General features: G+C 39.2%; 1 protein-coding gene across 3 annotated transcripts in view; it reads left to right on the forward strand.

Moving 5' to 3' along the window:
* ARRDC2 (arrestin domain containing 2) overlaps nt 1–18,905 on the forward strand; it is a 127,098-nt gene extending 108,193 nt beyond the window's left edge. For 2 of the 3 annotated variants that reach the window (XM_044090754.1, XM_044090753.1), the window contains exons 2-8: nt 5,484–5,553; nt 6,481–6,628; nt 7,252–7,354; nt 9,158–9,414; nt 11,524–11,686; nt 13,797–13,951; nt 17,629–18,905. In XM_044090754.1, coding sequence (XP_043946689.1) covers nt 5,484–5,553; nt 6,481–6,628; nt 7,252–7,354; nt 9,158–9,414; nt 11,524–11,686; nt 13,797–13,951; nt 17,629–17,703 — 971 coding nt within the window. In that variant the 3' untranslated portion in view covers nt 17,704–18,905. Of the gene's footprint in view, nt 1–3,791; nt 4,164–5,483; nt 5,554–6,480; nt 6,629–7,251; nt 7,355–9,157; nt 9,415–11,523; nt 11,687–13,796; nt 13,952–17,628 lie in introns of those variants that run through there. The other variant, XM_044090755.1, reaches the window with a different exon arrangement.
* Nucleotides 18,906–23,202: the final 4,297 nt, after the last annotated feature.

Below are 23,202 nucleotides of genomic sequence, written 5' to 3' on the forward strand. Positions count from 1 at the left end.
CCAGTGCCTACAGTCTCTGGATTACATTTCACAGAGATTTGATACCACCATCAGCTATTCCTTCACTTAGGGTCACATTTCAGCGGTTTCTGATTTTCCACCAATAATTTAATAAGCCATGTTTGACCTTTTTGGAGGTCTCATAAGGCTTCGTTTAGAGGTGTCTTTCTCATTAGGCCTCCTTTCGGAGAGCTGGTACCATTGTGGAACTTGCATTTAATATTAGAGAACCCTCACACTGCCACCATTTGATCCAGCTTTTAGAGCAGAACTAAAATATATTTCCTGGAAAACCCTTTTCTTAATAGCCATTACTTCTGCAATCATAACTTCAGGTCTACCAGTCTTCCTTATGTCTTCTACAAATCAGGGTGATCCTGTGAACAAGCCCTTCTTTCATGCCCAAATAGCTATTGAGGCAAACCTCAGTCAGTTCATCTTTCTGTATTTTTTTCCTGATTTAAGGCAGTAAAGGAGAGTATTTGTTCTACTAAAGACATGAATGCAGTTGCAGTTTTACTGGATGGGACAAAAACCTTTAGAAAAGATATTTTACTGTATGTGTATTACGCATTCAGTACATTGGACTAGAAAGTCTACAGACCTACTTTATGCATGTAGTTAGTGTATCTAGTTTGTTATGAAAAATATAATAAAAAGATGCCTTTTAAAACTCATTCTGTGAGGGCTGTGATGACTTACTTCTTTAGAGGTGCATTCAAAAAGGAAATGTGTGTATGTCTGTGACCATTGCTTCTCTGAGTGCTTATAATGAAGCACTGTAAGCTTGACAGGGCCTCAAAGACCAGACCCTACATTTATTTGGGGGTGGTAACACACTTTCTTAGCGACTGCGAATGATGAAGCAGACCGTGTCCGGTTTGAAAGTTATGTACCTTCCTTAATGGTAGACCTGCATGGTCATGGTCCATCCTCCTCAATATTATCCCCTGGCCTTTCGGGGTCTGATCTTCTTCAGCCAAAATGATCTGTGAGCAGTGCATTGAGTAAAGGGGATGAGTTAAAGCCTGAGAGAGTTTTCACTGGTACTGAGCAGAGTGAAAGCTACCATTTTAGTCTGAGGACCTCACAGCAATAAGTTTCCTGATTCAATTCTCTGCTGGGGGTGCCTTCTGTATGGAATCTGCATGTCCTACCTCTGTTTGCATGGGTTTCCGTCAGGTGCTTCAGTTTCTTCCCATATTTCAAAGACAAGCAGTAAGTAGATGGATTGTATACTGTGAATTGTCTGTAGGTTTAAGTGGGTGTGTGGTGTGGAAGAATTACTGCAGCAGGGCTAGCCACCCAGCGGTTTGAACCCACCTGACCCCATATGCAAACATGAGGAAAAAGGGGTTGTGGATGGATGGATTGAGGAGGGCAATGCTGATTTACCTTTGGTTTGCTTAAAAAGTATAAGCTTACATAACCAGATGTAATATGCTCGTATTTATCTGTTGTATCTACTATATAAACTTGTAAGGTTATTTGTTTGTATTAATCTGAAGAAGTTGCCGTATATACGACAACGAAAAGTGCTTCCTCAAACAGTCTTAGTCTTGGTTCTGGGTCTCGCCTTTGTTGTTGGATACTCTTTTTTTCATTTTTCATCAGTTTGTTATTTATCCTGTTTGTTTTTGTATTTATCTGTATTGGATGCGATTATGTCAAACAGAAGACTGAATGGCGTAATGTCTGCATTTCTGATTTGACTCCAGACGTTACTTGGAGCTGTCCTACTGATTTTGTAAATGTACATTTTATAAATATATGTTTGTATCTTGTTAACCACAAAGCAATGTGAAAACATTCAGAAGCTGTAATGTGTAGGATGGCCCCTGCTGAAGGTATGCAGCTGTGAACAAATATGGCCAGGTTGTGCTCTTTTGTATGTCTTTTAGTCATCTGTGATCAGCGGTGAGAGAGAAGTTCTTGAATTATATGCAGAGTTATGAAATCTTTTTAAAGCAATTTTCTGTCTGCTCTTTGAGTCTGCATTGACTTATACTATCCATTGTCCGCTAGATGGCAGAGTTGTGCTAATAAACAACTTACCTCTGTCATGTTTACTGTCTAGTTCCAGACTGGAAAACAAACCAGAGCCTTGAAACTATAATAGTGTGATCTGTCACTCTAGTGTGTGAAACAAAGTGTAGCCATTTAACAGGTGGGGGTGTATCTTTAACCTAAAGCTTTGTGTTGTATTGGAAGGAAATGCACTATGAATATATTTGTTATACTTAATGTTTTTCTTTTAACCAGTGTGGTATGACTTGAAGGTGTGTGTATGGGGGGGGGGGGGTTACATTTCAGTCACTGAAGACTTTCCCTGTCTAACGTAGCAGACTGTTCACTAGTTTAGTACATGTGTTTTTAGTGTTTACAATTTATTAAATTTTGTGTGTTTATAATATCTTACATGTCAACCATTTGAACATAAACAGTTATAACTGTTAACAGGGCTGTTATCTATGCAAAAAGAAAAACAAGTGCTTGAGTGTATTGGATTTCTTTAGATTATTGTTCATATAGGTTCTAGTATGAGGGTTTAACAGTTTGTCCAACTCAGTGTTGGAGAAAAGAAGGTAGTGTGTGTTACAGCTTGCAGTTAGGTGTTCATTGTGGTGGTGTGCAAATTGCCATGGTGGCATGTGCACCTTGTAGCTAGTCGGGCAGGGTTTTCTTTTTCCATGGAACAGCAGGTAAACATGACTGCTAATGCCAGACGAGCAATTGTATGTTACTCTGAAAATGAACCCATACCGGGTATGGGAAATAGCTTTATTTTTGTGTGAGCAATATGAGTTGACTTGTTAAAGTGTAGTTCATTGTTTTTTTGTGTGAATGCATGTATTGGAGGAGCATTTGTTGCAACTGTGTTTATCTAGAAGGAGGTGAAATGAACCGATGATGTCCTGTTCTCAGTTAGTTAACATTGTTTTCATGGCTTACAACATTTTAAGGACTTGTTTTCATATGCATAGTTTTGCATTTTATTTCTTTTAAATACATATGCAAGATGCACATAATGTGCTGTTACTGTCTGAGTCTATTATTCTGAAAGGATAGTGCAGTTCTTCTGAATTTATGGCAAATACAGGATTTGGCAGTCTGTTTTCTTTTTTGGGAGGAAGACATGATACAATGTATTAATAACTTCAGCAGCAGCAATTGTTTTTTGTAATTTTTTTCCCTGAAATTGTGGAGTTCATAAAAGCCCATAGTTTGTGTGCCATGTAAAAATTGTATGCTTTGATCCGTTTGTGAGAAACGCTACAAAAATGCTTTTGTTTACTTAAATTACTCATGAATGTCATAAACACTTCCATCTCCATGTCTGAGAACTGTTTGGCACTGATGGTGTTTACGGTGACACCTTTAAAAAGATGTTGTTAACACAGTGCTTTGGTATTTTGCCATCTTTTAATACTGCCCTGCACAGCTGAACACTATTAAGTCAATAATTAAGAACAGATGACCTCTTGCTTGCATTCAGGATTATTTTCCTTTGTTCCACTTCGTTGTGTCTGAAGTTCTGGGCTTCGCCTAGAGTTCAGGCATGCTCAGTAAACTTGTTTTCCTGCAAGTCAAAACCATCTGTCTTCGTCAGCAGTCCAGCCCCAACTGAAGGGACACGCATACTATTGGCTGAAAGGGTGTTACTAAGTGAGCTGAGAGGATGCCTGCACTCCTATTGGGTAAGTGTAGTGTCGTGTTTGTGTCATTGGAGCTTTCTCCTCCTAGTTTTGATTGCTGTTGGTATTTAAAAGAACACTTGACGACGGAGAGCACACTTTTGAGTGAATCTTGGAGAAAAGAATACTTTGTTGTGAAACTTTGATCCGCTATCAGGGAAGTAAAGTACTCCTGCATTTTGAGGAGAAAGAAGACAGCAAAAATGTTGCTTGATAACGTGAAAAAGATGCAGATCATTTTGGAGTGCACTGATGTTCCAGTGTTTGGTCCTGGGGACACTGTATCGGGAAAGGTGGTTTTGGAACTTACTTCTAAAGCCAAAGTCTGGTCTCTGAAGCTACATGCAGAAGGCTTTGCAAAAGCACATTGGACTGAGTCTCGCAGTGCTGGTTCAAGTACAGCTTACACACAAAACTACAGTGATGAAGTAGAATTCATCAACCATCATGACACACTCCTGCAAGCAGGTAGCTGAAAAGTTACTTTTCATCCACTTTTGGCCAAAGACTGCACATAGCTTTTTGCAAGCAGCTTGTGTTCTTTTAAGACTTTAATTTAAGTAAGTTTATGTAGTTAAGGTGAACATGTATAATCCATGTCTGTGGCTGTTTCCCAGTTAGACTTGGAGAGAGACAGTATTGTCTTCTGTTCTGCATTAATGAAGATGGAAGTGGTGCGCTTTAAGCATGTAAATCAATGGGTGTGCGTACCTGTGTACAGTAGTAGCATCTGCCTTGAAGTTGGTGGATATTGCATTGGCAGTGATGATTTGTGGGGTTGGGGGCTGTGTTAAGCTCCTCGTTTTCTTGTTATACTATGTACAAATGCTTGCAGTGGTATTTCAGTTGTGACATTTGTTTGTTGTTTGGAAACTTCATTTAATATACATCAGTTGTTTGCATTCAAAACCCTAACTACTAACAAATAGAATGGAATTTGAATTTGTCTAAAAAGGAAAGCAAATCCTTTTATTCTGTTTGCTGTTTTGCAGCCTGTGTCTTTGCGTACATACACTTTTTGCATAAAGCTGATTGCATTCAGTTGGCATAGACGTGAATTATTTCTAAGCTGCAATCCTTATTAAAAATATGCCCCCAAGCTTTACTGAATTGTACATCCTGCTTACACCATGCAGTTTACCTGCTGAATGATGCATCTTGCTAAACTTTGAGGTTAGAACATGAGCAATAAAACGGTCCCCCAATTTCCAGTGTCAGCATGTTACTTAATACCCAAGTGGTCAGCATCTCTGAGTACTCTAGGAGTCCCGATGACACCCAGTCCGTTATTTCCTATAATTACAGCACAGTAAATGCCAGTGTCTATTTTTATAGTTTCTGAAAATGTTGTGGAATTTTTGAGCCTCTGGACAACCTCTAGAAGGCCCTACTCCTTAAACTCTGGTAGCAGGTGCTGTCAGGATGTATGTTTGTCCAGACATTTCAGTCATTTGCACAACGGGGACACAAAGGCATAGCACACTACTGCATGTTGCTTTGTTGTTTGTTGCTCATGGTATCTTTAGTACGAGTACGTCGGGTATCTGCTGACGGTAGCTTGTACTGACTCTGCTTCTGTTGTGTTGCCTTCGCAGCATGGCTGCTGATTTTAGTGAAGTGTAAAACAAAGGGCTGGCTAATGCAGGTAGTATTTCTTTTCTGGCATCATGTAAAGCACAGCCTTTCAGCATGGATGCTGTTTTTCGTGAAGTATAAAAACAAGGAAGTACATTAGCTGAATGTGCTAGTCTGTGTACTAATTCAGTTCTCTCTGTCTTCTCTCTACAGAAAACGATGAGGTCACCGTGCTGCAAGCTGGAAGACATGAATTTGCTTTCAGTTTCCAACTCCCAGAAGAGTAAGAAGAGTTATTATAAAACTTTTTTATGTGCTTTCCAAACGTACATGTTTAGCATGCCTTGTACAGGGGTTTGCAGACCCTTTCAGTTGCGTACTGCAGAGGGCAGTTTTTGTGTATTCATTTTTACTTGAGGTCTATAAGTAGCAGGCAAAAATAAAGAAAATGAATATTTCACTGGGAAGTGCTTTAAAGTTTTGCCACTGATTACAGTTTTTAAATGTCTGACAAAATATTTTGCGTGTTATTGTGGTCACATTTGCAACATGTCTGTGACCTAGACATCCCTGTGTGTAATATGCTGCATTTAACAGAGTAACATTTTTAAGTAGTATGGCAGGGAAGCTAGATGTCTGATGCTTGACCTTTTTTAATACAGTGAAGTATCTCTGGATAAAACTGCCCCTGGTTATGTTGTGTCCATTTTAGGTCCTTACATCACATTTTATTGTTTCAGTCCTTACTTGACTAGGAGATGTGTACTGGGACAATTTTACCACCATACCTGCTTTAAATATCTGAATGAAGCATGTTATTGAATTGACCATAAACTTTAGTGACAATTCAAGTAGAATAGAGAGAACAGCCTGCAAAGTACTGCAAAAGTTAACATGCATAAAGTAAGGGAATTTTTTGAGCATAAACAAGAGAGTACTATGTGCAAAGGTGAGCAGTGACATCATCGGGAGCTCACTGTGGGTACATTGTAGTGTAGCAGTGATAGGTTACCGCTCAGAAGGTGAGAAACTGTCCAGCGGGTTTTTGAATGAGTTCTAGAGTAAAAGCAGGACAGCAATAACAAATCACTCCAGTCACCTTGCATCTGTTTATTAGCCCATTTAATGTCTGTAAGGTTTATTAGGCATGCACACACAACTTTGTTTCAATACCTGCTTGTAATTTTGCATTTTCCTTGTTTTATGTCAGGGGCCTTGTCACCTCTTTTGAAGGCAAACATGGCAGTATCCGTTACTGGGTAAAAGCAAAGCTACACCGACCATGGACAACAGTTAAAAAAGTGAAGAAAGAGTTCACTGTGATTGAACCAATAGATATCAACACTCCAGCCTTGCTGGTAAGTATGTTGCAGACATTAATTTACCGGGCTTAAGAAAGAGATTTTTAAGACACTAAGGATAGTGTTTCAGTGCTGAGAATGTTTAGCTTAGGCTGCTCTCTTTCCTGTTGTAGTTCGATTAACTTGAAATGTGTTTATGCTACCCGGTATGTTCCTGCTACCTAAGAAGCTGCATTAGGCAGTAGGAGTACTAACAAGGGATGCTGTCTGTTGTATAGCAGCATTTTTGATTATGTTAAAGAAGTTTAATAGTATGTACTTGGAATACGAAAAAAATACGTTTATTTGTATACAAAAAAATATACAAACTATAAAATACATTCTGACATTAGTTGTGCATGATTCTCTGTACCAGTTATGTGGTTCAGTTTACAATGAACAAATTGCTTACTATTTACCTGCATATCTTTCATCTCTGGGGTCTTGTAGTGCTGTGCACCCCTTGAAGGAGGTTTCAGAGCTCAGACTCATTTGCTTTGGTAATAGCAGTTAAATCCTTTATATCTTGCCCTATTGTAGGTGCATACAAAAATCTGTCCTCATACCTTTTTTTCTGTGGGAACATCTGTAAATGTTTACCAGAGTGGCTGAATTTTTTCATCTCGCTTTTCGTTGTTTAGGCACCACAGGCCGATGCAAAGGAAAAGATGGCTCGAATATGGTACTGCAACCTTGGACAAGTCTCTCTGTCTGCCAAAATTGACAGGAAAGGCTATACACCAGGTAACCACACTTGTGGAAATGTCCTTTTTTATATAAAGTAACTGTTTTCGCATGCATAAAAGGTAATGTCCTATACACAGTAATTTAGTATTTGCCTGTTTCTTTCTTTGTTTTTCTTGTTTGTAAGGTTGCCCCACCCTCTTTAATTGGAAGTGTTGTTACTTTGCACAAAACCTTTCTCCTGTAGTTTACCCATCAGTGTTCACAGGTGAGATGATTGCTTCATGTGGCTCCACAGAGTCCTGTAGGTGGAGCAGATGTAACACGCCTGGTGAGCACAGTGGAAAAAACACATTCCTGCAAGCTTACCCTTGGCTGAACTTAGTAGATTGTTTAGTTGAAAGATGTACTGTGGCCCTTGTTCAGATTGAGCTGTTTATTCCTAACTCGCAACGGATAAGAATATCAGCTGGAAGCATCTGGTAAAGTGGTGCTCCTGTGCTACTTATACATGCAGGATGTCCTCTCTGCAGATGAGAACGTAAACTAGTAGCGTCTGTCAATGCAGTAAATGTCTGCTGCTTACACTGCACAGTGTATGTCCTCTTTTTACAGCTGGGAAGGGCAGATTCATTGTGGGTTTAACAGTATGGACTTCAGTCAGGCAGACTGCTGCACTGTCCTTTAAACTGGTAGTGCTGTTTTCTGCTTGGATTAAGAGACCTGGAGAGTTGCACACAGGTCTTCAGTAATGCAGTCAGCCCACCAAGATCAGCTTCATTGGACATGTGTTTCAGCCTGCCTGTCTAAATTGTATACGGATTTATCCTTCGTTGTGTATTGTCTTGTGTGGGAGCTTTCCTCCTTGAATCTCCTCTGAAAATGTGCTTGACCTAGTAAGTTGTTGTGCTTTCTTGTATCTGTAAGGTAGCCCTACCCTCTTTAATTAGAAGTGTTCAGTTTACATTGAGTAAAGCCTTTCACAGAAAAATATAAAAGGTTTAAGAAGTACTTTTCTTGAAACATTCAACATAACTGAAATCATAATGTGAGGTGGGAACAAGAAAACACAAGTCCTGTACCAGTATTCTTTTCAGGATGCAGACGAAGACCTGTGCTAACCATGTTTGCAGTGTGCGATTAGTAGCTGCATACGTGACAGAAGGGCTTGTGCTAACCAAATTTACAGTGTGCGATTAGTAGCTGCATAGGTGACAGAAGGACCTGTGCTAACCTTGTTTACAGTGTGCAGTTACTAACTGCATAGGTGACAGAAGGACTTGTGCTAACCTTGTTTACAGTGTGCGATTAGTAGCTGCATAGGTGACCGAATGACAAGAATATTAGGTTTGATAAGGAAAAGCTGCTAGCAGTTTCTTGTGAGAATCCAATGAAACAAGTAGTGGTGCAAGGCAGGTGTGTGTCAGCTGCCTGGTTCTTTGCAAATGTCTCACATTAGTGTAGTGGAGCAGTCTGTAATGTGAGTATGTGTTTGCAGGAGCTGAAGTCTGTGAAAGTAACCAGTCTGGTTTGGTCACAGCCTAAGGCTTTAGTGAATACAGTATGTATTTTTAGGTTATAGATAGGGCATTGATAGCTACTGTGCATAGGTTTAGTTTAAAGAATTTCATGCTTTGCTGTACTGTAGTTTGAGAAAAATTATAATGAGCTTGCGGAAATGGATTAGGTAATATGGCTGTTGGAATACATAGCATGGTGTAAGTTACCAGAGGATATTCAATGAAATACCTTGTAGGTCACATTCCTTGTGTAATAGAAGTTTTGATCGTTATGGCAAACCTGTTAACCCTACACCAGGTTCACAGGTTTCAAACCTCATATTTTCTGATTTTATATCTCCAGGTGAAGTTATTCCTATTTTTGCTGAAATCGACAATGGCACTGCTCGCACTGTGATACCAAAGGCTGCCCTTATCCAGACTCAGGCCTTCATTGCTCGTGGGACCATGAAGCAGAAGAAGTCTGTAGTCTCAACACTCCATGGTGACTCGATTCCTGGAAGGAAAAGGGAACTGTGGCATGGCCGTGCTTTGAAAATTCCACCCTTGGGTCCATCAATCTTGCATTGCCGTATCATTCGTGTGGAATATACACTTAAGGTAAGGACTGTGTTGTTGTGATGCGATCAGCAAGTAGTAGTATCTGTGGCAGATGAAATTACAAGGCAAGACCGCGTTGTGTGTGTGTGTGTGTGTGTGTGTGTGTGTGTGCGTGCGTGTGCTTGTCTTTGTGGGGATCTAGGGTGTAATAAGTGTAATAAGCATTTGATATTCTTGGTGTTAGGAACAAGTTTACCAGTGAGTGGCAACAGACCTGTATACTTTGTAAGAAGGTGATTGTGTGCTGTGTGATTCATCACAAGATGGGTTGCAAACTGGCTGAGTGACAGAACCCACAGGGTCAGAGTTGCTGGCGCCATGTCAGACTCAAAGCCTGTCACAAGTGGTGTACCACAGGGCTCAGTCTTGGGCCCACTCTTGTTTGGCATCTACTTTTCCGAAGTACAAGCAAACACAGGAGGGTTATGGCTGACAAAGTTTGCAGATGACTGCAAACTGGGCGCCATAGTAGAAAACACATCTGACACAGATATCCTTCAGAAGGGTCTCACAGAAACAGATAACTGGTGCCAGAGCCATGGCCTAAAGTTAAATGCCAAAAAATGCATAGTCATACCCTTCGGGAAAAACAAGGTTACCCCTAGCTACCAAATAGGTGGCAATCCACTGAGCACAGAAGAAGTTATCAGGGACCTGGGGACCCAGGTTGATAGTAGTTTGTCATTCGACACCCATGTAGCTAAAGTAGTTAGGAAGACCTTCTACATTGCCCACCTTATCATGAAGGGATTCTCATCTAGATCAAGGGAGGTCATAGACTTCCTATACTCATCACTCATCAGACCAATGATTGAGTACAATGCCCCATTCGGAATGTATCTGATCCGACACTTGCAGCAGCTGGAGAGGCCACAAAGTTCCTCACCAAAAGGATAAAGGGTCTCAAACATCTGTCCTATGCTGCCCGACTGAAAGAACTCCAGCTCTATTCAGTCGCCACGCTTGCTCAGAAGTGACCTTTGCCTAACATACAAGGCCATGTCAAACCCAGATTTGATGAATATGCTTCACCTCAAAAATCTAGATCCGTCAGAGCCACAAGGGCGGAGACTTAAACCTCGACACGGCTATTAATAGGACATGCTGGAGGGATAGATTCATCACCCAAAGACTCCCTATGCTGTGGAATAAAATCCCGGTATATGTGAGGCAGAGCACCTCGCTGGCCTTGTTCAAGAGAAATCTTGACCAATGGATGGGAGATCGCAGATATACCCCAGGGATTACCTCAGTGTCACTGCTCAACAGAGGCACAGCAAAATAATGGGTATAGTTCCCCATACTAAAGGGGTGGCGTAAGCCACAAAACTATGGGCTAGGCTTGTAAATGCCCTCGGGCAGATAGCCTAGTATGAACCTATGAACCTATTCCCTACAGGACTAGGTTTTATGCATTGCCTACCATCCGAGGTAGTCTACACAGCAAGCATTTAAATGTATATCAAAGATATAATGGTTATAAATCAACTTCCCAAATGGAGATTGGACTGAACACAAAAGTGTGAAACAAACGTCGTGAACATCAGAATCCCTTACTAAATTATAATCAACTTCAAGTCACCACACTCCATAAATCAGGGCAAAAAAGCATGTATTGCAGATTTTGTTTGGTACTTTTGCATTTAGCATGACCTCTGTTCAACATTCTAAGTGCTTTCTTTAAAGAGCTACTAATCTTCTGTTTTTGTACAGTAGTAATACTTTCCTCACACAAGACAAGTATGTTGGGCATGGGTTGTTGGGCTAGGTTTTATTTTATGCAAATCTTTGTTCTTCACCAAATATGTGTGACACTGTTTGCCATTTTCCTGCAAAAACAGGCCTAGTATCATTTTGCTCAGTGAGGTCTTGATCCAGGAAAATGAAGCAGAATTGAGTGTTTCTTTTTTAATGCAGTTCAGCTAGACAAAAAATACACACATTAGCAAATATCTGACATTTAGACACATCTTCTCTGAGATTAATTGACTGTAGTTTCTTGCACTTTCATTTTTTAGTAATTATGTACCTATAAATGTAAACGTAGGCTTGATGAAAATTAGTTAAGTATGCATAGATGAATTTCTAATGAAGCTCTTTTTTTCCCAGGTTTGGGTGGAGATTCCCGGGACGTCCAAATTAGCCCTGGAGTTACCACTGGTAATTGGCACAATCCCTCTTCACCCATTTGGCAGTCGGACATCCAGTGTTAGTAGTCAGTATTCCGTAAACCTCGAATGGATTCGAATGGCTATTCCTGAACAGCCAGAACGTAAGTAGACAACTTTGAGAGTTAGCGACACTGATTTGTTTCCGTTTTATAGTGATATATTTTTTTCTCTTTGCTTTGCATAAGTAGATATTACCTGTTGTATTGAAAACGTAATAGCTTCTTCAGTATTAAATGTCCAGTCTGGTATTGTTGAAAGTTAGAGGCAGATGAAGTTAATTTAACCATGGAAGCTGTGATGGTGCAGCGATAGCATTGTCGCCTCATAGCAAGAGGTTCTCCTGTTTGATTCTCGGCTGGAGCACCTTCTGTGTGGAGTTTGCATGTCCTCCCCACGGTCGAGTGGCATTTGAAAAACATGCGTAGGGCGTGCCTTCGTTGAAGGTTGGGCGTCGAGCTGGCACCTTGGCACCGTAAAAATCTCCTGCCAATTATTAGCGGACCGGAGTTCCACTGTGGCGACCCCTAACCGGGAAAAGCCGAAAGAAGAACAGAACTGTCTATATGTAGGATAAAGTAAACAGTGCTTAAATATTTTAGAATGTTTTGTAGCTGAGTGTACATTTGTCATGTAACACTCTCTCAGTGAAACATATTTTTCTGTGCCACAGTTTCATCGGTTATAAAGTTTGTGTGTTTAAAAAAAAAAGTAAATAATTGCTTAACCAGTAAACAGGGTTTGTGGTTAGCTGTCGCATAGGGCATCACGAATGGAAAATGGGTGCAAGTAAGATCACGCTGCACTGTTTTATGTTGGGCCTGATCTTCCTGAGTATGTCACTGATGCTCCTTGTTTACCTGTTCTCCTGTTACATAAACTGTGCTGATGCCTTAAAATTGCCAGAGTGGGACTTGGAAATTGTCACGCACCTTACATGACTAACATAGACAAATTACACAAATGGTTAGTGGTAAACAAGATAATGGTTTAAAACAACAAAGTATAAAGCCCTGCACATAGTTTAGAAGAGTCAGAGCAGATTCTTACAATCTTGGGATTTAATTTAAGTCTCCAGCTGCAGCCATTGTGATCGTTAAAATTAGTTAACCAGAGTGAGGTCACTTTCATTCGTGAAAAGGGCACTTCTGCATACTGAGCTTGCCAGAAGTGCAAATGACTGAAATGAAAATAAATTTAACAAAAAAGAAAGGGAAAATTATGTTTTTTTTGTGTAAAACTTGTTCTCTTTTGAATTTTGTACCCTTCATTTGATTCCATTGGTATATGAAAGGTAACTTGTAAACAAAAAAAAAAGTTAAGGAAGTTTTGCTGCAACATGTTTTATATGTAAAGTTTATCTTCTGAATAGTGATTAAGGCAACTCAACTTCTGTTTATTAAAACTTTTATTTATTTGCCATTTGATAACTGGGAAAGTCGGACTGAGCTAATGGCCAAAAACGTACTAATCCATCTGTCCATCCATAATCCATTTTTGCACATGGGATCAGGGTGTCACTTCAACAGATGAATTTGTAATGAAGATCTTTTTTTCCCAGGTTTGAGTGGAGATTCCCGAGACGTCCAATTTAGCCCTGGAGTTACCACTGATAATTGGCACAATCCCTCTTCACCCATTTGGCAGTCGGACATCCAGTGTTACTAGATCCTATGTTTGTACTGCTGTTCTTACACACACACACACACACACACAGACACACACACACTCACACCTGTGTCCAATTTAGTGTCCAGTTCACCTAGGAAACCGGAGCACCCACAGGAGACTCACTCCATCACAGGGAGGACATCTGCATGGCAAAAACAAATAAGTTTGACTGGAATTTTAGTATGGTAGGCTGGAGATGATATCTCCTGTTGATCTGTTTGAGGTTTGTCTTTGTCAGTTGTTATGTAGCACTAGAGGGACCAAAGTAATTCTTGGTATGCCAAGTAGCAGTCCTGACAGAAAACGACTTCTGAGTAGGCCTTGGAATGGCTTCTGTGTAAATTCATATTTTCCCTGAATAATAAGAATGTATCACTGCTTTATGCTGGGTGTGATCTTTCATGTTTATTGTTTACCTTGAGATCTTGGATCTAGAGATTTAAACTTTTAAGTGGTTGGCAAAAGGATAGTTAATGTAAGTAATGTGTTACATAATGTAAAGAATGCAGTGTATATGAGGCTTTCCTTTGTTCTATGTTTCAGCACCCCCTGATTATGCTGATATTGTGCCTGCTGAAAATCGTGATCATCATATGTTACCGCCAGTAATGGAAGAGGAGCTTGAAGGAGCCTTGGAAAGACCGTATTTTGCATACATTCAAGAGTTCCGCTTGCGGCCTCCCCCAGTCTACTCCGAGGTATGCTGATGTCATGTTTATCTTTTCTGTTTCGTTCTAATCCTTATGGGCACCAGTAAATGAAATCTTGGCTATATTTTGAAGTCTACACTTCTACAGTTTTACAGCTGACAAAAAGTAAAAAAAATATATATAAAAAAGGTACAGAGAGAGATCAAGAGAGTGTGAGAGACCATTTCAAAAGTTGAACGATTTCCACTTTTATAGTATTTCTTAAAAAGAAGTAATGCTATCAACTTGACTGCACTTTCAGATGCTTATGCTGCTGTTTATATGTGGGTATGTATGCATGCATGGTTCCCCTGTAAGATGGTGTATTTTTTGGGGTTGTGACTATTTTCAACCTGTCAAATATAGCAGAACCAGATATAGAAACAGAATTTAAAGTATTGCTTATGACAATTGCACACTAAGCATTTGATAAAAAGCATGCCTTTTTTGGCAGGGAAGCACGTGTGGTGGGGAGGAGCCCCTTTTACTTTATTCTCCCACTTTCTGATGTTGCACACCACTTTAGAGGAGTACTGTCAAAAAATGGTCTCACTGTTTCTCTAAGGTTGCAGCACCTATTTGTGTTTGTACATATATGTCACATCTACAGGCTAACTGAGGCCACAAATGGCACAATACGACCACCATAAAAGACAGGTTCCTCTTTATTTTATTATTGTTATTTTTAACAAGAGAGGAAGTTGCAAAATCTCAGTTGGCAGTTACCAGTTTAGTAACTAAAACTGTAGGAAGTGCAGTCTTCAAAATGTAGCTTAGATTTCAGTGTAAAAAAATAAAAATGGATTGATGTACATTCCTTTCACAGTAGGAAGAAAAAGCTATAATCTTAGCACATTTATATTCAGTACTAAAGAATATACAATTAAATATAATTGTGGAAATGTGATCTGAAGAATTCACAATTCAAGGACAAGTAGGGAAACATGTATATATAATATATTATATTATATTATTATATAATATAAAATGGATGTTTGGTGGTAGGAGCTCTGAATTAACAGGTGTCATAACAGAAAAGTTGCTGGATGAAGTATATACTGTTTGGGGGCAATTTGTAGAAGTAGCACTCGGGTACACATCTGATTCTAAGTGGGTATGTATGTTTGGGGGGGGCAGTTTGTGGAAGTGGCACTCTTAGAATCAGATGTGTACCCTTTTGTTGTTTAAGTGGGTATGTATGTTTGGGGGAACAATTTGTGGAAGTAGCACTCTTATAAACAACAAAAGGGTGCACATCTGATTCTAAATGGGTATGTATGTTTGGGGGGACAATTTGTGGAAGTAGCACTCTTTTATAAACAACAAAAGGGTACATGTAGGTTCATAGGTTAGTACTAAGCTAACTGCCCTTGCGAGCCATTTTAAGCCTAGCCAATTATCCCTTGTGAGACTCAAACCCTGCACCTTGTGTTTGTAAGGCAAACACCTTAACCATTAAGCCACCCTCCCAACCCATCTGATTCTAAGTGGGTATGCATGTTTGGTTCCCTCTTTAAGACTGTGTATTTTGTGGAGATTATACTATTTTTAACATATGTGAAGACTTTTGACAGGAGTGTCCATATCAAAAGCATAACTACCTCAGCTTTGCAGTAAAACCTCATCTGTGAGAGAGCATATCCACCTCCCCACATGTATATTTTAGCACCATTGTCAAACTGTCAGTCACATGCATATGTGTATTTACATACATGCAACAGAACTCTAGATAGACAGCATAAGCTCCATAAAATCAACACCCTTGTTTAAAAAAAAAAAGTATGTGGTCTCTCATGAGTATTTTTGTAGCTATTCAAATGTTTCATTACACATAGACAATCCACTCAATAAACCAGTTTAATTCTTCCAGCTGTTGTGTCTTGACTCTGTTAACCATTTTGTTAGGTTGATTTATACCATGTTCCCTTTCAGTTCTGATATCCTGATGTAAGGTTGGCCATTTACCTACACTGAAAGGGCCTTTGTTATTTCCTGTTGTTCACATGTTCCTGTATCCTCTTCCCCGGTTCTTTGTTATATAAGCTTGGTGATTTCTGTTTTTGAGTAAGCCATGGTTTTTCCATCCATTAGTCCACTAAAAGTTTGTTGCTGTCTTTCAGTCGAAACATTACCTTAGTAAGTCAGCCATGTCTTAATCCAAGAATTTATGTTACTTGAAATTTTAGAAATGTGTACAGTGAATTCTGAGACATCTACTACATTTTGATATAAAATATTGTGGAAATGTCTTTTTATTTTTTTGTTGGCAAATGTTTTCTCCTCTTAGTAGACTGTAGAAGGATAAAACATCTGTATTCCCACTATTGTAACTTTTTTGTCTTATTTCTGATTATTGTTACTGTTGTAAGTGATGGAATGTGTCATACTGTTCCTTTATTGATAATGTTGTAAGTGATGATGTGTTGTACTGCTGCGTTATTGTTACTGTCGTAAGTGATGGGATGTCGTACTGCTGTGTTATTGCTATTGTCGTAAGTGATGGGATGTGTCATACTGCTGTGTTATTGTTACTGTCGTAAGTGATAGGATGTGTCGTACTGCTGTGTTATTGTCGTAAGTGATGGAATGTGTCATACTGCTGTGTTATTGTTACTGTCGTAAGTGATGGAATGTGTCATACTGCTCCTTTATTGATACTGTTGTAAGTGATGTGTTGTACTGCTGTATTATTGTTACTGTGGTAAGTGATGGGATGTGTCATACTGCTGTGTTATTGTTACTGTCGTAAGTGATGGGATATGTCGTACTGCTGTGTTATTGTTACTGTGGTAAGTGATGGGATGTGTCGTACTGCTGTGTTATTGTTACTGTCGTAAGTGATGGGATGTGTCGTACTGCTGTGTTATTGTAAGTGATGGAATGTGTCATACTACTGTGTTATTGTTACTGTCGTAAGTGATGGGATGTGTCGTACTGCTGTGTTATTGTTACTGTGGTAAGTGATGGGATGTATTGTATTGCTCCGTTATTGTTACTGTCGTAAGTGATGGAATGTGTCATACTGCTCCTTTATTGACACTGTTGTAAGTGATGATGTGTTGTACTGCTGCGTTATTGTTACTGTGGTAGGTGATGGGATGTGTCATACTGCTGCGTTATTGTTACTGTGGTAAGTGATGGGATGTGTCGTACTGCTGTGTTGTTGTTACTGTCGTAAGTGATGGGATGTGTCATACTGCTGCATTATTGTTACTGTCCTAAGTGATGGAATATGTCATACTGCTGTGTTATTGTTACTGTCCTAAGTGATGGAATGTGTCATACTGCTGTGTTATTGTTACTGTCGTAAGTGATGGGATGTGTCATACTGTTGCATTACTGTTACTGTGGTAAGTGATGGGATGTGTTGTATTGCTCCGTTATTGTTACTCTCAAAAGTGATGGAATGTGTTGTACCGCTCCATTACTGTTACTGTCAAACGTGATGGGACTGAGTAAGTCTCATTTCTGTGGCTGTACATTTGTCCTGATCTGCTCATGTTAGACGAAGTGATGCTATAATCATATTCTAGTGTAAGGAATATTGATCCTGATGGGGTTTATTTGTGTAAAGTGATGCACAGCTGAAGTGCTATAAAGTATGCTAATGAGTCATAGTTATTGATTGTTACAGCCTAATTGTTTTGAGCACTTGGAGTTCATATATGTTATTATTTCTTTCACAGATTGATCCTAACCCTATGAACTTTATTCCTAACCCTATGAACTTTATGCCGAGACCTCGCTGCATGACATATTGAAGAAAGTGATGTGAAACACTTGTTTGCCATTGCAGATCTTTTCACGAAGTCTGGACGTAGTATCCAGAAATCGGATTGATGTCCAGTGAAACTGGGGAAAATGGCTTCTCCTCAGTCAGGCACGTATGTACCTTGAGTGATTTTTCACATAGGGTACTCCTTCTGTCATGGGGTTTCTCTACACTGGCATTTGTGGAAACAGCTTCGGCGCCTGATTGGCTACTGCAGTGCTGTTTTGTAGTGGCCATTCTTGATGGCGATCCTTGCTGAGAAACTGTATTGTGCGAGACGGATATAATTCAGATGGTGGCATTTGAGTATGACTGTCAAAGATCTGAAGGTGTACTACAGGTGAATCTACAAGTGAAAATGGATATGTTGTACACAAAGAACCCCCTTCAGGTGTAGTCACTGACATGAACGGAGTTGCCTACGGTGATCATATGCAAGCCAAGGGGTGAACGTGATCTCAAGAAACATCTCTTCTGTTTTGAAGTGTTGGTTTAATGAAAATAATGATGACATACCTCTGGTCACCTTTCTGTGAAATCGGCACATAGACGGGAGCCGAGTTGTCCATGGGTTTGGACTTACAGAAGCTTTGATAAACTTGGAATTTGCTTTAAGCCCATTCACCAAGGGTGTACCGCTGGTAGAAAGAACATCAGGGCTATAATCAGGCCTCCTTAAAGAGGCTGTAGAGAATCACTGTTGTTGTTTAGCACTGTTTGCAGATTATACTTATCTGTCTAGGTTTAAGAATTTCAAATGTATTTTATGGGCCAGTTCATTAAAGCAGTCTTGCCATTTCTTAACTAAAAGACACTGCTGACCATTGCTTTTGTCAATGGGTTTGAGAGTTTACCATCATATGTGACTTTCAGACTGTATAGCACACGTTTATTTATTTATTTATTTATTTTTTATTAGGAAGATCAGCCAAATATCCATTTATACCTACATGGATGTCTGTGTGGTCTGTTTTATCTATGGCTGCTTTAGAGGCAGATGTGTTAATGGATATTGGTATATAAGCTGGACCAAAAAGTTGTACAGTAATGGACATTGTTATATAAAATGGATCAAAAAGTTGTACTAAATTAGTGCATTGTGTTTTTCTTTTTTATATTTGTGAGATAACACCATTGTCAAGCTGACCATTAAGTAATTAATTCATAAAATATATATGCGTACTCCCTTGATGTGTTGTCTGTCTTGTTTTATTTAGATGCATAGTAAGTTGCACATAGACATTGTTATCCCAGTAGCCAAAGCCAAAAGTTTTAGGAAGTAACATAGTGCAGTCCTAGATATAATCCCTTACATACACTATTCCATCTGCTCAATAATGCTGAACACCAGTAGTGACCTTGAGGGCAAAGCTCAGGAGGTCAGCATACAAGGAAATAATGTGTGGTTAGAGAAGCCTTAGTTTCACTGTGTGGTGAATAAGCCTGTTATGTTTATGATTAGCAAATACACTGTTTAGTAATATACTGGGGAGTATTGCTCACTTGAAATACTATTATTTGTTTTATATCTCATTCACTGCAGTGGAGCTCAGGAAGTTTGCACTGTAACTTCCAGTGGGAGGAGCCTAAGCCTTTTGACAGAATCAAATTATGTCCTCACATTTCAAACAAATATTCATATCTCTGAAAAATAGGAGTTATGAAAGAAGTATAAGAGCACAAGCTCTTTTTATAGTGGTAGTATTCTCTAGGTTCTAGGACTTAAACTGAATTTTATAAGTCACAGTAACTATTACATTTGTAATATTTTGTAAACAACTTACAATATCTCAGCAACCACTCAACTTACACACACACTGTCATCTGCATTTTATTCATCTAGCTGGCAGCTTTCATATTAGGCTGCGGAGTTCTCTCCTTCTTACTTGGTTGTCGAGATATTTAGACAAATGTGAAAATTATGCCTATATAAATTAATGTCATAAAAACAACAGTTAATAGCCATTTACCTGCACTAGACAGAGGTCAAATATTAATGCAGTTGAGTTTTCCATTGCGTAGGCTTTAAGATGAAATCTTTTAAAACCTTGTACAAAGCATTGTTTTGGAATTATTGATGCAAATAAGAACAAGCAATATTTAATGCCTACAGGCGTCAGTAAGAGTTCATTGCAGATGCACCTGGAGGCATCACTTGGATGTTATGAGATATTGTTTTGTATTAGTCTTTTTGGACATTCTTTGGGGGAGGTCTAACATCTAGCATTTGAAACAAAAGTAAGTAGCCCTGTTTCATTAGCTTTGTTTTATTGGTTAGTTTTCCACAAGTTTGTGTGGGATTCTGTAAGATTCCTTTGGGGGTTGGAATGATCTGCTTGACATTTTAGGTTCTAGAAGGTGGGCAGAGTTCCACTTGCCCCATTCTGTATTCGTATTTAACCGTTTATTGCTGTCATGATAAATAAGCTAGTTCTGGTGTTTTAAGTTTTCAAAAGAGCACCAGACCATCACTATCTAATATATAAAGAGGCAGCTGTTACACTGAAACAAATGTATGCTCCTACCTAAAATAGACGTGCTGTGATGCACTGTTAAAAAAAATTATATATTTGAAAATGAGGTCATTAAGTACATGCAGAAATGAAGATTTGTTGATGTCCCTGATAATCTTCATTACTCCACTATTGAAACTGTTTTCTATTTATCCCTCAATCTTTAGATTTGTAGTATCTGAATGAAAACAGGAACTCTGTCTTTTGCAGTTGTACTTACAATTGTTAATTGAGGTTGTCTTTTGCAGTTGTACTTGGTGGTGCTGCAGTAGCATTGTCGCCTCACAGTAAGACGCTGTCCAGTTCGATTCTCAGCTAGAGCGTCTTCTGCATGGAGATATGCATGAATGGGCGTGCCTTCGTTGAAGGTTGTGTGTCAGGGCTGGTAACTCGACACGTAAAAATCAACTACCAATCATTAGCGGACCGGAGGTCTGCTGTGGCGACCCCTAACCGGGAAAAGCCGAAAGACGCAAACAGACTTACAATTGTTAATTGAGGTTTTACTTCTTTTGTTCACTTAGTAAAGTGCACTTTTTGCAGTTGATGTTTTCAATCATTACAATAGTATGCAAGCCCATAAGAGACCCGGTGTTCACAAAATAGGATAATTTTGCATGTAAAAAGACCGGCATGACCAAATTTAATGCTTCTTTGTATCAGTTTAAAAGACAATAAATAGTTTCCCATACTCCTTTATTTTGTTAAAACATGCATGCCTGTCAGGAAGCAGCACATCTGTTCATCATAAACACCATCACAGACATCAGCAGAGCAGCAAAATGCTGTTGATCATGTTAGGAGGTTTTTCAGTGGTGGTTGCTCTATTTGGGGATTTCACATTTACTGAGCAAGCCTTGCATCAGTTTAAGGTTTCAGGGGCTCTGGGCATCTCACAAGAAAATTATGTTTAGTCTTGTCTTAGATTTTGTCAGCGCCTGATTGTTTCTTTGGTGTCAGGAAATTGGCACTGGTGAAATATTGTGAAATGTCAGTTAAGGGTCAGTGCAAACAAATGCAAGGTACAACACTTGTCCTGCAACAACATGGGTGTGGAATGTCATGTGGGAAGAGTGGAAATGATGACAGAGCAGGCAAAGGATCTGGGAGTACCACAGGTGGACTGGGCCACCAGGAGCAGTGTGAGAGAGCAGTGGCAGCAGCAAACAGAATGCTGCTGTGTGTCCTTGGAAGGGGGGGGGGGTAGATTCCATGAGCAAAAGTAGCGGTTCCACCTTAACCAGATACATTGTGATTCTCCTTAGTGGTTCCACCTTACGTGGCCTTGGTTAGATCATACCCTGAGTGCAGTTCTAGTATCCATGCAGGGAAAAGGACATTAGGGTACTCAAAAGAATTGTAAGGAATGCTACCAGAAATATCTGTGGTAGGAAGGGGAAGGATTATGATCAAAGGATAATGGAGTTAGAATTATACACACTGGAGACCAGAAGAGATGGGGGGGGGGGCATGTATTATTACACTGCATCATGTAAAGGGGTTATTCTGAACAGGAAGGACAGAAGGAGAAGTAGGGGTACAAACATTATATTGTAGGGACAGACTACTACCTGGGATTGCTGCAAGCCCTTTTGTCATGGAAAGGGTTGTGGATTCGTGGAATGGTCTTCTGGGATAGGTGGTAGCTAAGGAAGCCACAGAGATATTTAAGAGGGCATTGAACAGGTGGAAAAGGAGTGATAGGATGGAGGGGAAGTAAAATGCAAAGGCACTTCAAAAGGACAGAATAGAGAGTCATATTGTCTCCTCCTGGCTATAACCGTACTTGAAGCAGCTACAGTTCTTTTATCCGGATGACTACTGATGCAGATTGAAATTCAGTAAGTGTTGTGCTAGAGACCAGAATTACTAAACCTCCTGCCCTGGATGACGTGATTGGTAAGCTCTGCATGCAAGACAAGTGCTCCTTTTGTACCTTTTGCAATTCCTTGCTAATATATTCACCTCCAAGGTTGCAACACATTTGAATTAAGGAGCAAGTTTGGGGAAGTGTCCTGTCAATGAAATGACTACTTAAATAGACGGTGCTCAGATGACCAGTGTTTGAAACAGCTTCATCTTCCACATAAATTAGTTTAATAATTTTTGTCTTTTGAAATAGTGTTTCTACATGTTTTTATTAGCCTTGTGTATATTAAGTTTCACAAAAGGTTACATAAAGAAAGGGGAGTACATTTATATGCAGCTTTTTTCCCTGGGTCTCTGCTGAAAGGAAGCCTTGTGCGCAGTTGTACTTTCCCAGTAAACAAATGCTAATAAATAAACACAAAAAATATTGACACTATGCAGAACTAATCTGACAAGAAAGTACACTCACTGTGTAAAGTTTAACAAGGGATGTTGCAACAAAAACCACTGTAAGGACTCAAAAAAGTTTTTAACAGGATTTAAGCAACTGTGTGTAGCAGATTTAAGTAATCATCAATGCCAGCACATTGAGTTCACTGCCCTTCATGTTTGTTTAATACTCGCATCTTTCACACTAGAAAGCATCTGATTTTTTATAATGTCATTGCTGCAGCCGTGTATATATATATATATATATATATATATATATATATATATATATATATATATATATATATATATACATATACATACAAACACACACATAGATATCACTATCTATAGTTGTATCTATGTGTGTCCATCAGATACTTAAAGCATTTAGATATCCTCCTAGGTTTTAAAAGAAAGGTAGAAAGAACTGCTCATTCAAGACTATGTACTGAAAAACAGACTTCGCACAGTTATTTGGTTCAACTGTAACTTAATAATGGTAATGCATTTGCAGTATTCATTGTCCCTGTTGAGCACATTCAGTGTGAGAACTTTAAAACAGAAAGGAAAAACACTGCTTTCCTTGCATAGTTGAAAAAAAAATTTGGCATGTGTTCATGAGATATCAGAAAAGTTTTTACATTCAGCATATGGATTATTTTTTATTTTTATTT

The sequence above is a fragment of the Protopterus annectens genome, chromosome 13.part0, assembly GCF_019279795.1.
Source record: "Protopterus annectens isolate FY-2018-M chromosome 13.part0, PAN1.0, whole genome shotgun sequence".
Taxonomy (NCBI): Eukaryota; Metazoa; Chordata; order Ceratodontiformes; family Protopteridae; genus Protopterus; species Protopterus annectens.